Raw genomic sequence first — 17,371 nt, forward strand, 5'->3', positions numbered from 1 at the left:
GCAGCTTCAGAATGACTTGTTTTTCATGGTTTGCCCTGTTCCTCTCTCTCTCTCTCTCTCTCTCTCTCTCTCTCTCTCTCTCTCTCTCTCTCTCTCTCTCTCTCTCTCTCTCTCTCTCTCTCTCTCTCTCTCTCTCTCTCTCTCTCTCTCTCTCTCTCTCTCTCTCTCTCTCTCTTTTTCTCTCCCTCCATTCCCCTTTCACCCTCCCTCGCTCTCAGAGAGGGATCTGAGGATCTGCAGAGACACCCGTGGGATGTGAATCTGGGACAGTGTTACACACATCTCATTTCACCGTCCTCCGAGCTGAACAGGCTGCCAACGTGCCTCAGGTCACACAACGGAGCCATGGGTACCACAGGCGTCTTCGCTCTCTCATTTCAAACTCACACACACACAACAGCGCCATGAGTACCGCAGGCTCTCTCATTTTAAACCGTATCTTACCCATCCAGAAATCACTTCACACATCAACATGAGGAGATATACCGCTTCTGTGAGAGAGGACACAACTAGCAGATCTATGGTCCAATTTATTACCAATGGGGAAAACTACTGCCTAGTGCCTACCATGTGCAGACACAGTATGAGCTCGTTAGCTCGAAATATCTGTCTCTTCTGAGTCTATAGATGGCAAATAAGAAAGACAGACTGGTTTCAAAATGGAGAATTAAACATGGAGAGTTCCTTCTGGTGATCGGCATGGTAACACGAGACACATGACATGGTTTCTGACTGTATCTGGCGTCGCCGTGTCAACAGCACTACCGTGACAGCATACAGCCTTCCATTTATAACTGCCATCTCTCAAGTGGTACTGACCCAATTCATATCCTCAATGCTCTCACTCACACACACACTCATCTCACACGCGCACACACACACACACACTTATCTCACACACACACACACACAGATACACCAGTCCCATCTTCAAAGCCATGCGTGAAAGCCCTAGCAGGAGACGGCTGTTCTCTCCATGATCAAAGAGCCATCAGCTCATTCTGAGTGCACCACTAGTCATGAACACAGGCATCACATCTCTCCTCTCTTCTGTTCTATTTTCCTCTCCTCCTCTCTTCTGTTCTCTTCTCCTCTCCTAGTCTCTCCTCCTCTCCTCTCCTCTCCTCTGTTCTCTTCTCTTCTCCTCTCCTCCTCTCTTCTGTTCTCTTCTCTTCTCTCCTCCTCTCCGCCTCTCCTATCCTCTCCTCTCCTCTCCTCTCCTCTCCTCCTCTCTTCTCTGTACGGTGTCGAGCAGTCAGGGTGGGCATCAGGGGTGTGTTTCTCCCGAAGGTTTAGAGCCGTGTGTGTGTGTGTGTGTGTGTGGGGGGGGGGGGGGGGCAGACATCATCATGGGAAGCTAAACTAGCTCCTAATCATCCGACTGTGTGGCTGACCATCACTGCTTTTATTACTCCAGTCTAATCTTCACTGCAGCCTGCTGTGGACGCTAACATTACTCCACACACACACACACACACACACACACACACACACACACACACACACACACACACACACACACACACACACACACACACACACACACACACACACACACTCACATCATTATCGCGCCTGCATATACAGCCTGTCCTGGACAACCTGTCTCCAGTCTGGTGGGGTTGTGCTACAGCGTGATCCCCCCCCCACACACACACACACTTACAGTCTGGTGGTGTTATGCTACAGCCTTGTTTTATTTGTGTGTTGTATGTTTACTTGTGTGTGTGTGTGTGTGTGTGTGTGTGTGTGTGACGGAGAGAGAGGCTGGCATTATAGGTTCAGTGGCTGTGTATTGCCAATCAAAGTTCCTCTTTTCCCCTCTAACCCTGTCTAAACCCACTTTGGGTCTATTCGCTGTCAAAAACATCATCCTCAAATCTCAGGACACACACACACACACACACACACACACACACACACACACACACACACACACCATTATCGCGCCTGCATATACAGCCTGTCCTGGACAACCTGTCTCCAGTCTGGTGGGGTTGTGCTACAGCGTGATCCCCCCCCCCCACACACACACACACTTACAGTCTGGTGGTGTTATGCTACAGCCTTGTTTTATTTGTGTGTTGTATGTTTACTTGTGTGTGTGTGTGTGTGTGTGTGTGTGACGGAGAGAGAGGCTGGCATTATAGGTTCAGTGGCTGTGTATTGCCAATCAAAGTTCCTCTTTTCCCCTCTAACCCTGTCTAAACCCACTTTGGGTCTATTCGCTGTCAAAAACATCATCCTCAAATCTCAGGACACACACACACACACACACACACACACACACACACACACACACACACACACACACACACGACCAAGTAAAATGGGGATCTGACTGTGGAAATCCCTTGTTTCTTTTTTCCATTAAGCCACTCAACTGGACAACCACAAATCTGAAGCTGGGCTTTCACAGATCAATAACTGCAGGAGCCCTACACACACACACCAACTTCCCCTTTACACAGCCAGACACTAGCAAATCCATATACCACCCCCTACACAGACACACACACATACACACAAATACTCACGCACACACACACAACAGTAATCGTAAAGCAAAGATGGCACCATCACTCCTGCGGGTGCATAACTGCATAAGCTAAATTGGAATCTGTCACACTGCATGAAATGAGTTTACCATTAGAGTGTGTGCGTATGACTTGTGTTAGCAGAGGAGGTCCCAGAGGAGTGTGTGTGTGTGTGTGTGTGTGTGTGTGTGTGTGTGTGTGTGTGTGTATGACTTGTGTTAGCAGAGGAGGTCCCAGAGGAGTGTGTGTGAGTGTGAGTGTGAGTGTGAGTGTGTGTGTGTGTGTGTGTGTGTGCGTATGACTTGTGTTAGCAGAAGAGGTCTGATGGAGCCAGGCTGAGAGCGCTACCCCTGCACATCGATCAGGTAGACCGGCCTCTTCAGGGACCCAGAGTAGTGTGTGAGTGTGTGTAAGTGTAAGTGTGAGTGTGTGGGGGGAGAAGATGGAGGACTCAAGTGTGACTTCAGTGGGATTCAAATCAACAGATGCCCATTTATCTACTGCTTCTCTCTGCCGTGACAGCCAGGAGATACAGCCCACAGCCCCCATCATCCATCCAGCCCTGGAGATACAGCCCACAGCCCCCATCATCCATCCAGCCCGGAGATGCAGCCCACAGCCCCCCATCATCCATCCAGTCCTGGAGATAGAGCCACAGCCCCCCATCATCCACCCAGCCCTGGAGAGAGACCGTGCCAGGCGGGGAAACCTGGGAGAGGAAAATCTCCATTCGTTCTGTGACTACTTCAAATCGACTGGCACTAATTGGTTTGGGGTGTTGTGACTGGATATAGACATTCCTGAGCGCGACCTGCTCCGCAGGGAACAACAGCTCTGTGATGCCACACACGAGCGGCCATTACAGCCTCCGCAGCGTGGCACAGCTCCGCGGGGGCACAACAGCGACTGTGATGCCACACACGAGCGGCCATTACAGCCTCCGCAGCGTGGCACGGATCTGTGGTGATACGGGCCGCCTGGACTTCGCCGAAGAAATCCGGCACATTCCAGGAGAAAACAGTTGATGTCACGTCAGGGCATTCTTTCAGGGTGCCCCCCAAGAAGGGAAATGGCCGATGTTATTCTTTCTCTCCTGTTCTGCAGACTTTCAGATGCTGCCAAAAGAATCTGCAAGCATTTATTTCCCCATCTAGAGGAAACGCAGAGGGGTGGCAGCAGAGAGGAAGGCAGGAGTGTGTGTGAGTGTGAGTGTGAGTGTGAGTGTGAGTGTGAGTGTGTGTGTGTGTGTGTGTGTGTGTGTGTGTGTGTGTGCACGAGAGTGTGAGTGTGAGTGTGTGTGAGAGAAAGGGAGTCTAGCAGCCCAGAGGGTCAGGAAAGGAAAAGCTTTACCATCAGAATGTAGGTTAATATTCTTTACCATCAGAATGAAGGTTAATATACTTTATTAGCGAGTGTTCAGTCCGCCCCAGGAGCCTTCCGTAGAAGAGCGAGCGGAAACAAGCCTCTGTGGGAGCTGTGTGAGCCGCGGTAAACAGGGAAAACCTTACCTGAAAACCAGGACTATCATACTTATACTATTATACAGAGGAATGACTATCATACCTTACAGAGGAATGACTGAAGCAGCCCGGACTGGTTCAACAAAGACTGGCTTAAACAAAGTCATCTTCTATTCTGACGCAATGTCTTCTCCTCCACTCCACCGGCTGTACATGCGTGTTTCATGTGTACGTCAGACAGACAGGAAGAAGCGTGTTTCATGTGTACGTCAGACAGAAGGTGAGACAGACAGGAAGAAGAAGCGTGTTTTATGTGTACGTCAGACAGACAGGAAGAAGAAGAGTGTTTCATGTGTACTTCAGACAGACAGGAAGAAGCGTGTTCCATGTGTACGTCAGATAGAAGGTGAGACAGGAAGAAGAGTGTTTCATGTGTACGTCAGACAGAAGGTGACAGACAGGAAGAAGAAGCGTGTTTCATGTGTACGTCAGACAGAAGGTGAGACAGACAGGAAGAAGCGTGTTTCATGTGTACGTCAGATAGAAGGTGAGACAGGAAGAAGAAGCGTGTTTCATGTGTACGTCAGACAGAAGGTGAGACAGTGTGTTTGAAATTCTGCTGTATTGATAAGTTATTAACCAGTAAAAGTCTGATATAGGTCATCCCAAACCTCCCACAGAAAGCAGCTAAGAGAGTGTGTGTGTGTGTGTGTGAGAGAGAGAGATAGACAGACAGACAAAGACAGAGAGAAGAGAGAGGGAGAGGGAGAGGGGAGGAGAGTGAGGTGCAGCAGACTCCACTGCCTGGTGCTACAGAAAGGAGACGGGCTGACCCCTGTTTCACCCGCATCCATGTCTAGCCTGTGATGAAACAGCCCTGCACTTCAGGGACCGGGTCCGTCCAGCTCTCAAAACTCCACCACCGCACCACGCCACCCGACTGTCAAATAGCATCGCATAACAGTCCCACCACACAGAGGAGTGTGTGTGAGTGTGTGTGTGTGTGTGTGTGTGTGTGTGTGTGTGTGTGTGTGTGTGTGTGTGCTCTTAGACTGGTGTCTCTGCTGTCATAGTTCATCTCTCTCCTACTCTCCTGACACCGATCTGTGCAAACTACTGCTTTCTCAATAACAACTGCATCCTCAGCTATATCCCTATTCCCTCACTGCATCCTCCTACTGCCACCCCCCCTCCCCTCTGCCTCACTACGGAGCCGGTACTACCACGGTGACACACTCTCGGACACACACTTGCTACTGAGCTGTGAGAGTCCAGCCACCACGGTGACACACTCTCGGACACACACTCACTGCTGAGCTGTGAGAGTCCAGCCACCATGGTGACGGTGACACACTCTCGGACACACACTCACTGTTAACGCTTGGCTCTGCCTAAAGAGCACCCGTTCAGCGCCCGGCTGCTGCTGCCTGCATGAGAGGACTTGTGTCCGCACTGCTGTCCACACTTTCTTTTAGTCCAGGATGTTCACACAACAGTGAAGGCATTCGCCGAGCATTTCAGGTGGGAGGACTGGCGGCAGACCCAATAAATGAATTCCTATTCTAAGGCCGTGTTTCCCAGTTCTGTGTCTTTCGCAGCGTCTATGTGCGTGTTGGTCATGAAAAGAAGCCAACAAAGCGCATTCAGTGGTGAACAAAGACATCAGATGGATCCGTGCCAACACATTAAAAACCTGTACAATAGGGTTTGCGCATGCTGCCGCTGCCGGGATGCGTGTCCGTGTCTGCGCGCGCGCGCGCGCTCACACATCTGGGTGCACACGAGGGGGAAAGGGGTATTGTTCCACCCGCTCCCTCCATCTCCCCGCGCTCCTCCGAGAGGTCAGACTATTTCATCTCCACTCCAAACAAAACCACCGTTCTCACAGGCTGCCGGCGGCAGGACAGGACAGCTTGTATACGAGTGTTTATCTTGGAAAATAACTGATTACGGGTGATACGAGTCGCTTTGTGGAGCCCTCATTGAAGGCACCCCACCCTTCTACCCCCATGAAAAGCCGAGTTCTCGCGTGCCAAAAACCCTGCTTGTCCTTCAATGTACCCGTCGACACTCTCGCTTAAACACGGCACGTGAGCACCCGCTCATTCTGTTTAAAAGTCAGATCAGTCTTCTCCAGACGTTAATCGTTATCTCGAATGTTGTTAGGTGACAAATAACACTATACGCGCGAAGTCGGTAAGCTTTCAAACAGCTCCGCGCCAGCTCAAATGAAGACATGCAGTGCGAAGAAAACGCCCAGTTATTCCAGCAATGTATATGTCAAAGCACACGGTGTCTGTGATGAAAAGAGCCCGTCTGAACTTAACACAAAAACGCTTCAAACAAACAATCCTTTCGGAAAATTACAATACCTTCACCCATACATTTATACCTATCTGGTCCATCGATAGCGAAAGATTAAAACCTGGACGTAGAGGTTTTTTCTATTCTTCCCGATACTCTCGCAAAATTCACGGCCGAATCGTTTCAGAGAAAGGGAATTCTACTGATCAAATGCGTTGTGTTTATAAACTGGGAAATACATGTACAATGTAACTATGCAGTACTGTTGGCACCTCATCCAACCTCACGATAATTCAAAGTGATCACTTCGAATGGGCGACTTACCTTTAACTTGAGTCTCATATTCTGCAATAATCTCCTTGTCCTTACGAAATTTCGCGGGGGACGTCATCTCTGTCAGATCAGGTCAAACCTCTGGTAATTATCTTTCCTTGGTAAGTTGGCCGTGATAAAGAAAAAAAACTGCGATTTTTGTTCAGCACCAGAGCTCGGTAGATCCAGCAATAGATTCTTGCAACACAAGCAGTCCACGGAGTATTATTGTTTCCTGACGCTGTTCAATCTGTCCGCATTATGAGTTGGGGCAGCCGTATGCTTCTTCAAGTGGCTTTTTTTGTCCAAATGTTTTCCTGGAACCGGTAGTAGAGAAAGCCTGAAGAGGCTCTCATTCCCCTCTATGCGGAGTCGGACGGCGATGTCTGGTGTGGGGGCTCGAAAACTTTCTCAGTGCAGCGTGCAGTCACGGGCTACCACGACGGCCACTACGTCGCTCAGTGGGTGTCTTCCGTCTAGAATGCACATAGGGATAAACTCGTTTCACAATGCGCAATACCACACGCACACATACGCACACACACACACACACACACACACACACACCTGGATGTTTACAGTGCAGCAATTTCCTAACTGCCAACTGAAGACAAATTAAATATCATAACATCAAGTGCTGATACTAAAATAATGACTGAATGGTAGAATAAATTATCCCTATTTAGCCGTCAATTCTTACAGTCTGATCTCCTGCATTCTGAATGTTTGGTATTTAGGTAAACTGTGCTTGTCCACAGAGACAAGGTGCCGTTAGGCTGTTATAAAGGAAACATTTGCTATTGAGTGTAAACATAAACAAATCAATCCTCCTAAGAAGCAACAAGACAATAAACTCAAAGAGACATTCCAGATATGTAGGCTAATGTGAGACTATACTGACCCACATTCCTGGTTTAGATAGAAGGGTCTTGTGGGCTGAAGTCGTTGGCGAAAGGGGTGGCTTTTTAAAATGTTGACTAACGTAACACTTGACTAACTAACATAACTATTAAAGGATCGATGGTCTGGCCTGTATGATTTGCAAATCCATACAAAGGTCTACTGAAAAAATAATGAAGTCTCCATAGGTTGACCCAACAAAATGTTACTTTCAGGGGTAGATGGTTTTAAAATGTATCTATACTTATGTTGCAAGACCGAGTTGGATACGGGTCTCATTTGTCTCTGCCAATGAGATGGAGAAAGCAGAGCATGAATACGAGCCCAACCTAGAGTGGTTTTGCATTGATTTGGAGAGCCAAAATGAAAACGTTGCTTTTGAGCAGATATTATTTCATCTTAATGTTGTCCCAAACACTATAAAACAAAATCAAGTGTAGCCAAAGACCTGACTTACTGGGAGAGACGTGGTCTAACGGCAACGATACGGTAGGCTATGTTAGCTGGAATGCTATGCTTCTCCCTTTCGGAGACTTCTTAGCCCAAAGCTCATAGAAGTTACGGAAATCTTGACTTATTTCACGTTTCGCTGTAGGCTACATAAAGCGTGATTTCCGCTCGCATCGCTAGGTTTACTCTAAAGCATGCAGGAAGGTAAATATTTCCACCTGAATTACCTTGATTGCTGATTTCCATTTGAAATTTTGAAATCGGGAAAACTCGCTTTCAATTCTCCTCATTCCAGCAACTTTGTAATATTTCTCTGAAGACTCACAAAAAATGAACCCGCCTATTTTCATGGAAACTGTGGATTGATTGGCTAGCTGGGAGGAAACTGACATACATTCGTCGAATCATGAGAAAGAGTAGGAGGTATCCCTTTTCCATGCCCTCAAAATCAGCCAATACATCCGTTCATTGTAATACATTATGGCAAAGGGCGGGGAACGGATTAGCGAGTGTTAATGATGAAATCTAAAAGCATATGTTTTGGATAGACAATGTGCGATATCATTGAACTCAAAATGCTCATGTTCTCGTATAATGAAAACATTTTCACCAAGCTGGCTTTGAGTACTGGATTTGAGTACAATGAACAAAGTGACCACCTCCCTTTCAAACCAATCACATGTCACAATTTCTCATCAATACGAAATCTAACCAATCACACTGTAAGATATATTTTTAAAGCGCAGAGTTCTTAACCAATCCAAATGTCAAATGGAGCAATTTGAAGTGTTCCAGGAAGTTTACAGGAAGGTGTAAACAAAAAGCACGGCTGACCATCTCGTCCATCACTTGTAAACGTTAGCGTAAATCAATACCGCTGTGGATAAATGTGCTGTTTTATGGACAAGTAAGGTAATCTGTGATTATTTAACTAACGTAGATTTCCTTTAGTCCATAACTAAATCAGAACTAGAGCTACAAGACCTAGCTCGCTGGCTAACGTCAGCTAACGTTAGCTGTTGTGTGGCAAGTGATCTAAACAACCGTTGACGTGGAGAAACGGCAACATACGCCTTTTTTTGAACGGGACTTGCCAGGTTTGTGTTTGTGAACTGCATCCATATCATTATTAGAGAGATATTGCTAGATATTGTTAGGTTGACTAGGTGAAGCCTTAATCGGCATCTACAACCACTGGACTGGACGGCTAACGTAGACCGCTAGGCTACTGTAGCTTGCTAGCTATCAAGGTAACTTGTACCTTGGCAGCAGCCCCAGAACATAGAAGGAGCAACATTGTCATCATGTCCACTTCGAACTTCAAGAACAAATGCGTCACTCAGCTAAACTGCATATACTGTGATAGTCGTCTTTGTACAAGAGGAATGAAAGCAGTGCTCTTAGCCGACACGGAAATAGAGCTGTTTTCAACGGACATCCCACCAAACAGGTAAGACAACACTAGCCAGCTAACGCCACTTCCAGCTAGCAGGTGTCTTTGTTTGAGATTTCTTAATTAAAACACCACTATATCGACTATAAATGTATATCGCTTTGAATTGCACTCAAAGTTCACGAGGTACAATATGCTGCATCTTGACACTTGAGCGATCGTGAATGCTGGAATGCCATAAATGTGAAGCTCTGGATTTTGTTGAATGTCATTTTTGTTTTTCATACAGAACTGTCGACTTTGTTGCCAGCTGCTACTCCACAGATAGTTGCAAATGCAAACTAAGAGATATAGCCTGCTTAAAATGGTATGTGCTCCAACCAAGTACATTTTATATACAAATCATTATGAGTCCGCGGTATAATAAACGCTACTGTTAAAATCTTTGTTAATATTAAGTGAGCTTACTGCGTATATTTTACACGCATCTTAATGTTCCCATTCTTTATTTGTTAATTGTTTTGGCATACGCCAAAGTGTTTTATGTTTTCTACTTTGTTGACATAACGTGCTGAATTTGCCCTTTCTGTTTCTGGAACTTTCTCCCTGTGTTTAGTGGGAATGTCGTTGGCTATCACGTGGTGGCCCCATGCAAGCCCTGTCTGCTCTCGTGCAATAATGGACATTTCTGGATGTTCAACAGTGAAGCAGTGTCCACTGTCAACAGGCTAGATGTTACAGGTTTGTGCTATTACATGCCCTCCACAGCGCCAAGCGTAACCTACTAGACATCACTGAGGATGACTTTGCACCTCTTACATCAGGGAGTGAGTTTAAGTACTCAAAATGTTCACAAAAGACTTTCATTACAAGAGCGGTTAGAGTCACATATTTAATAGTATAACACAAAATGTATAGTATAGCTCGACTATGTATGGGGGGGGGGGGCTATGCATTTGAAGACAAACTGTACACTGTCCAATCTACCTGATTTGTGATGCTGTTGTTTTTGTGCCTCTAAACCGATTTGTGTAGGATCCATCCAGTATTGTGCGTGTTTTAGTTGTTCCGCGCAGTTGTTTTTGAGATGCCGTCCTATTTAGTTGATGTGGCATGCGTGTTTAAACAGTTTCATCCAGTTGATGTGAAGTGTGACTGTAGACCATCCAATCCAGTTGTTCTGTGATGCATGTGTAAAAATCGTCGTGTGTGTGTGTGTGTGTGTGTGTGTGTGCTCGCAGGGCTGAACCTGCTGCTGTGGGGAGATCTTCCAGAGCTGGAGAACAGTGAGGACGAGAGCCCAGACTGCGCCCCAGAGGAGTACTACATCAGATAAACCCCTCCACCCCCCCACAAGACTGCAGCACACAGGACTAGGGGACCACTGAAGAGCCTGAGGATGGGGGGAGGGGGACAGACAGACACAGCCCCCCCTCCAACCCCCCACAAGACTGCAGCACACAGGACTAGAGGACCACTGAAGAGCCTGAGGATGGGGGACAGACAGACAGACACAGCCCCCCCACCCACCCACCTCCATCCTCAGCTATGCTGGCCTCCATCCTCAGCTCTGCACATGCCTCCCTGCTTAAACACAACCTCAAACACACAACCAGTGGCGGGTCACAGACTCACGCCAACTTGTCCAAGCACATTCGCTGCAGCACCACCAGTGTCTAAATCATTCCACAATGACTGAGATGATGATGATTTTTTTTAAATTATTATTTTTATTATTATTATTATTATTGCCACCCAGAAAGGTCAGGAGTTGTTAGTGAGAATGATTGATTATTGGTTTGCTCTTTTATCAGTGCCATGGGCCATTATTACTCATTGTTGCTGCCCAGGAAGCGGTTCCAAGCCCATGTATTCACACTGAATTGAATACGTCGCATGGAAGGTGTTTCCCCCCCCCATATTGAGTGAGTTTCATGATTGAAGGTAGAGAAGTGGTGAGTTTCTTGGAGTGAGAGATTGAGTTGATGGGGTGTCGTCATAGACGATAGACCACACTGACTCAGCTACTGTGAAGGAAAGAAATAACTGGAGACCTTCCTTTAGGTCTTTATATAGTAGGCTATACTGTTTTGATTGGTGAAACGGCTGAAGCCGTGTGTTTCCAAGCAATCTGTTCATCTGAATATGTAAACAAGATAGTTGGTGGGTGGATTGGTCAGGGTTTTGGCTTTTGGCAAACTAATATTTTTCTTTCTTTCTTGTTTATTTCTAATGGTACTGTAGATGTTTCCATGCATTAGTTCAGTCCTGTGTGAGCTGAAGCAACCCAACAGCTGCTGCTAGTGGAGGCTGAAGTATTAGGTCTGCTTCTGTCTCTCGGAGGGCCTGGGATCCCGAGGAGGAGACTAAACCCTTTGAGGAAGAGGGCTGTTATGATAACAGGTTTAGCAAAAAAGACTTGAAGAGAGAATGCAAGTCATTTGTTTACATGTTGTCTTAAAGTTACACTGTGTAATATTTTGGCCAAAGTAAATCCACGATTCCTGCTCAGATAGCTTGTTTGATATATAAGGTATTTCTGCACATTAGAGTAGTCGCCAGAGATTTTGTTTTCGCTTACTTATTTGTTTGATTGCGAAATTGTCTTGTATTACTTGTAGTTTTACAGTAGCAGTGCGGTTAGTCTCCCACTTATTGTATTTATTTTGCATGTGCTCGGGTTATGTTGTCCTACCCGAGTCACTGAAAGTCTTTGCGGAATAAGACTCGGAACCGTCGTAGCACAGTACCTCCGGCAGCGACCAATCACAAAGAGATCTACTGCACATCCGGCAGCGACCAATCACAAAGAGATCCACAGAACCTCCGTTTAGCCCCTGGGTCCATTTTGGGAGACACCCGTGTACAAGACTGGACTACCTGTTCATCGATTTGTGTGTTGTGTGTGTGTGTGTGTGTGTCCATATGACAAATTCTAGTTGTCATATCTACCTGAGCAGATGGCTGCTGACCCTGTTGTGGTCCTGTCATGGTTGAGTGGATCCAAAGGGTTCGGTACCGGGTCAGGAACGGAACCACTCCAGAGCAGACGGCTCTCTGGGAGTGTGTGACACATTCCAGCGTAAATCCTGGCAGACGCAGATAGCTGTGGGTGTGTGAGGGAGCATCGTACCTTACACGCTACCAACCTCAGTCGGACATGGGTGTGTTTCCTGAGAAGTGTTCTTGAACAGCGACCACGGTTAAATGATGGAGAGACTATCGTTTGAAAAACACTCTCTTTTAGTTACCAGGTTGGTTAAATGATGGAGAGACTATCGTTTGAAAAACACTCTCTTTTAGTTACCAGGTTGGTTAAATGATGGAGAGACTATCGTTTGAAACACTCTCTCTTTTAGTTACCAGGCTGGTTGCTCGACGACACTTTGGGGACACGCAGTCCAGGTCAGCAGGAAGGACCAATGTTTATCCTACAACCCAGCTTCAGCTTCTGCCGTCGTCATGGTCAGTGTGCTCTCTGTGTTTATGATGCAGTTCCCATAGCAACACGTCAAAGTAATGATGATCATAGATGCTGTTAGCAGATGTTGCGCATTCTTATACTGGACAAAACAATCATGTTTAATGATTACGTTTAACACCTCATGGAGGAAACTGTCCCCACGACTGATGCATACACATCAGATGGAACAATTGGAGATCTTTTAGAGCCTAATCAATGAGCCGTGCGTCCCAGCCAATACGATCAATGAGCCTGTGCGTGGCGGCCAATACGATCAATGAGCCCGTGCGTGGCACCCAATACGATCAATGAGCCCGTGTGTGGCAGCCAATACGATCAATGAGCCTGTGCGTGGCAGCCAATATGATCAGCACAGGTACTCAAGGCATTGCCCCGCTGTAAGGGACTGAAAAAGCATATCGAGGGGCAGCGGCTATCTTACTGTCCCATCGGTTGACAGGCTTGCAAAGTTTGGAGGACATTGATTGATTGATCAGTCGATCGATCGAAAGATATTGATGTAGCTGTATTCAAACATCACACATTTGCAATTGCTGTATTTGTACAGGCTTTTGAGAGTTAAATATTGAACTGAATTAGTAGCAGCACAAAAAAGGTACAATCAGAACATGTTGCAGAAATTGAATAATGTGTGAAATATTTTGTCGTACTAATTATGGTATTTATTTCAAGATGTAGATTTTTTTTACAAACACAATTTATCTTTTGAACTTTTGTATGTTTCTCAACTTCAACTGTGCATACACATTTCATGATTGACATTCACACACTTCCTGAAGCATTCTTTGGATTGAGTATGCTTGGGACGTCCAAGAGTACGCTTTATATAAATAATCCTTTTGAGTTTCACAGAAAATAGGCCAAACCAGGACAGCTGGAAAAAGAACATTATTTTATAACCTGAAAATATAATAACAAAAAGGAATATATGTGATTTAATTTATCAGAAGTTTGAATGTATGTATTTATTAATGCAAAACTGTATTTATACCTGTGCTGTGTGTGTATGGGGTGTGCCAGGGGGTGGTTTGTATGCTTGAAGATTGCACTGAAATTCTTTTAGATTGAACTTTGAGTTTGTTTTCAATACTCACTCTATGGCTGACATTAAACCTTGTTTTTTTTGTTAACCTTTTCTTTTTCACTCTTGTAATCCGGGTAGCGTGTTGATTAATGCAGTGTTGTTTTAAAACAGTGAGTTTTCTGTGGTAAGAAGAAGCCAGTGACTGTGACCGGCTCTGAGTCGTCATAGAAACAGCTGACCTTTCACCTCTACTGTAAGCAGCCTCTGTAACAGTACCTGAACAACAATACATGAAAACACAAAGACTTCCAAGCACATAACTGAAAGTACACAAAGAGTACAGACACTATCTATATAAACACTGAACTGCATACACATTAACACAATGCTAAAACAGTCAATGTTGGGTTTGTACGTGTGAAATGCAGAGAGGGTTGAGACTGAATTTAATCGAATAGAAACTCAGAATGCTGGCGAGCCCTTACTGTCAGAAACTCAGAGAGATGGTGAGCCCTTACTGTCAGATACTCTGCCTGTAAGCAGCATATGGAGCGGAGGAGTGTGCTCTTACAGTGGTGAGCAACATATGCTTACAACACTCAGAGAAGTATTATTGCAGATTTACACAAGTATGAAGCCTCAGTCGACTGTGACAGACTGAAACAAGAGAAACCAGAAGAAACCGTACGGCACAAACCTCTTCTCCAAGTAACACAGATAGGAGTTAAATTGGCTACGATGGAAAGAAGGCCAGGGATGGATTACACACACACACACACACACACACACATGGGCCCCTAAGCCAGAGCCTCTGCGTGAAGTCGCTGTTATGTATCTCTTATTTGTGGTTGAAAGAGGTGTATTTTGTTAATTTGCTGTTCGCTTTAATTGAGTGTACCTGCGCTGTGTTAGAAAATGTGCATGTGCGCCAGGGGCGTAACTACAGACAATGCAGCCAGCGCGGAGGGTTCGTAGACAAAGGAAGCCCTGCCTTAGTACTTTTCTCAGACATATGACTGTCAGAGTATTGCTAGTTTAATGCGACTGTGATCAACGCTGAATATGTTTATGGTACTCCAGGATACCTTATGCTATATACAGTGGGGAAAATAAGTATTTGAACCCCTGCCGATTTCGCAAGTTTGGCCACTTGCAAAGAAATGTGTGATCTATAATTGTAATAGTAGGTGTATTTTAACAGTGAGAAACAGAATATCAACAAAAAAATCCAGAAAACTGCATTTTATAACATTTATGACTTAATTTGCATTTGATGCAGAAAATAAGTATTTGAACCCCTAGCAAAACATGACTTAGTACTTGGTGGAATAACCCTTGTTGGCAAGCACAGATGTCAGACTTTTCTTGCAGTTGGTCACCAGGTTTACACACATCTCAAGAGGGATTTTGGTCCACTCCTCTTTGCAGATCCTCTCCAAATCCTTAAGGTTGAGTTTTCAATATGAGGGAATGAGGTTCAAGCCCAATATTCCACATTACATGGCCCCATCTATAGTCCGCTCGATGCAGTGGAGTCGTCCTGTACCCTTGGCAGAGAAACAGCCCCAAAGCATAATGTTTCCACCTCCATGCTTGACGGTGGGGATGGTGTCATATTCAGCATTCTTCCCCCTCCAAACGCGGCAAGTCGAGTTGATGCCAAAGAGCTTGATTTTGGTCTCATCTGACCACATCCTGTCTCCCAATCCTCCTTAGAATCATTTAAGTGTTCATTGGCAAACTTCAGACGGCCCTGTACATGTGCTTCCTTGAGCAGGGGGACCTTGCGAGTGCTGCAGTACTTCAAACCATTACGGCTTAGTGTGTTGCCAATGGTTTTCTTGGTGACTGTGGTCCCAGCTGCCTTGAGATCATTCACAAGCTCCCCCTGTGTAGTTCTGGGGTTATTCTGCACCTTTCGGATGATCACCGATACCGCACGAGGGGTAAAAATAAAAAAATATATACATTGAGGTGCATCAATAGTTGCAGGGTGGAGTGTTAAAATAAAATACATCTACCATTAGAATTATAGATCACACATTTCTTTGCAAGTGGCCAATCTTGCGAAATCGGCAGGGGTTCAAATACTTATTTTCCCCACTGTATGCCCTCGAAATGGCAAACCTGTCTCTGTCACGGTTTTCATCATTTTTAGGGGGAAATTGTCAGTAGCAATCTATAACACAATTATATGCTTATCCTACATAAACTATAGAAACTATAAAAAAAAACGATTCAATTAAATTAATATCTTATTTTCTTTGTTATTTTTGTCATATACAGATACAGATATGATGATTGCTGGGTAATATGTATCTTGTTGTCCAATGTCAAGTCTCTATTTGATCATGTGACGATACGATATAGCTAGTTTAGGCGCAAAATCTGAACGTCAAGACCGACAAGCTGACTGAGCACAGCCAGAGGCACTGCACACCTGCAAGCCGAACGACGCCTTTCAAACATAAAAGTGGTGATGCATGATTTGCCAGCCCATTCAGCCTCTCCTGCCCCATGCTGCCCCTCTGGAAAAGGATCACTCGGCTGTTGCCCTGTCACATGCAATGTCAGAAACAATAGCAGGGCAGTGCACACCTCACTGAAGGCGGATGTTACGGAGTAGACTTGGACCTGTGTACTTTCCAAATACAATAGCCGAAGTATCTAATTCGACCGTAAAATCCAACACGTTGGTAAAATATATATATACGCCTAATAATGTTTGTGTGTGCGTGCGTGTTTTGCGAGCACACAATTATTTTTTTTGTAAAGGGGGGGACGTTTTACATGTCCAGGCCCAGGGGCCCATGGTTTCATAATCCGTCCCTGTAGAAGGCTTGCTTGACTCTGAGCAACACTGAGAACCGTGTCATTCAGTGTGCTTTCTGTGTGCGCATCTGTCATCATGGCATGGGGGGACATCACTGAACGAGGGCCTGTCCTCTTTGGTGGGGTAATGCTGAGGAGAAGAAAGCATAGTTGTGTGTGTGTGTGTGTGTGTGTGTGTGTGATTGTTTTTCTGTGAAAGTGCTGACCTCAGAAGTCTTTTCTGTGACGGTGGCGGTGAGGCGACCGTAAACAGAGGTGTGGGATTCAGACACAGAGGGGGGGGGGCACTGGCCCACACGGCCGTCACCACCAGCCTGACCCATAATGCCCTCTGTTGTTTTCAGCCTGAGAATGACACAATGTGGACAGCACACAGACACACACACATAAACACACAGTCATACACACAAACACACACACACAATGGGAATGCCAGACAGCTCAGCGCAGTCTATTGTTCTCTGTGTGTGTGTGTGTGTGTGTGTGTGTGTGTGTGTGTGTGTGTGTGAGTGTAGCTTTTCAGGGGCGCCCAGAATAATGCAGGTCTGGATTGTTGTTTGTGACACTGAAGCTCTTGTAATCAAGCCCTTTCTGTTCTGTTCTGTTTGTAGCGCTGGATGGAAGTGTGTGTGTATGTGTGTGTGCGTGTCCACAGACAGCCCCCCTGTCTGTGTG

The 17,371-nt window shown here is 45.8% G+C and overlaps 2 protein-coding genes across 7 annotated transcripts in view; one reads left to right on the forward strand and one right to left on the reverse strand.

Moving 5' to 3' along the window:
* Window positions 1-8,296, reverse strand: part of srgap2 (SLIT-ROBO Rho GTPase activating protein 2) — a 126,167-nt gene extending 117,871 nt beyond the window's left edge. For 5 of the 6 annotated variants that reach the window (XM_031567840.2, XM_031567844.2, XM_031567841.2 and 2 more), the window contains exons 1-2: window positions 8,191-8,285; window positions 6,626-7,089 (exon numbers count right to left, since the gene is read on the reverse strand). In XM_031567840.2, coding sequence (XP_031423700.1) covers window positions 6,626-6,692 — 67 coding nt within the window. In that variant the 5' untranslated portion in view covers window positions 6,693-7,089; window positions 8,191-8,285. Of the gene's footprint in view, window positions 1-6,625; window positions 7,090-7,514 lie in introns of all 6 variants that reach the window. The other variant, XM_031567839.2, reaches the window with a different exon arrangement.
* A 435-nt stretch (window positions 8,297-8,731) lies between these two features.
* On the forward strand, window positions 8,732-13,970 carry fam72a (family with sequence similarity 72 member A). The gene is made up of 4 exons (XM_012831997.3): window positions 8,732-9,413; window positions 9,646-9,723; window positions 9,973-10,097; window positions 10,598-13,970. The coding sequence occupies exons 1-4, from the start codon at window positions 9,268-9,270 to the stop codon at window positions 10,690-10,692; spliced, it is 444 nt and encodes a 147-aa protein (XP_012687451.1). The 5' UTR covers window positions 8,732-9,267; the 3' UTR covers window positions 10,693-13,970.
* Window positions 13,971-17,371: the final 3,401 nt, after the last annotated feature.

This window comes from Clupea harengus, chromosome 5 (genome assembly GCF_900700415.2).
Source record: "Clupea harengus chromosome 5, Ch_v2.0.2, whole genome shotgun sequence".
In the NCBI taxonomy this organism is placed as follows: domain Eukaryota; kingdom Metazoa; phylum Chordata; class Actinopteri; order Clupeiformes; family Clupeidae; genus Clupea; species Clupea harengus.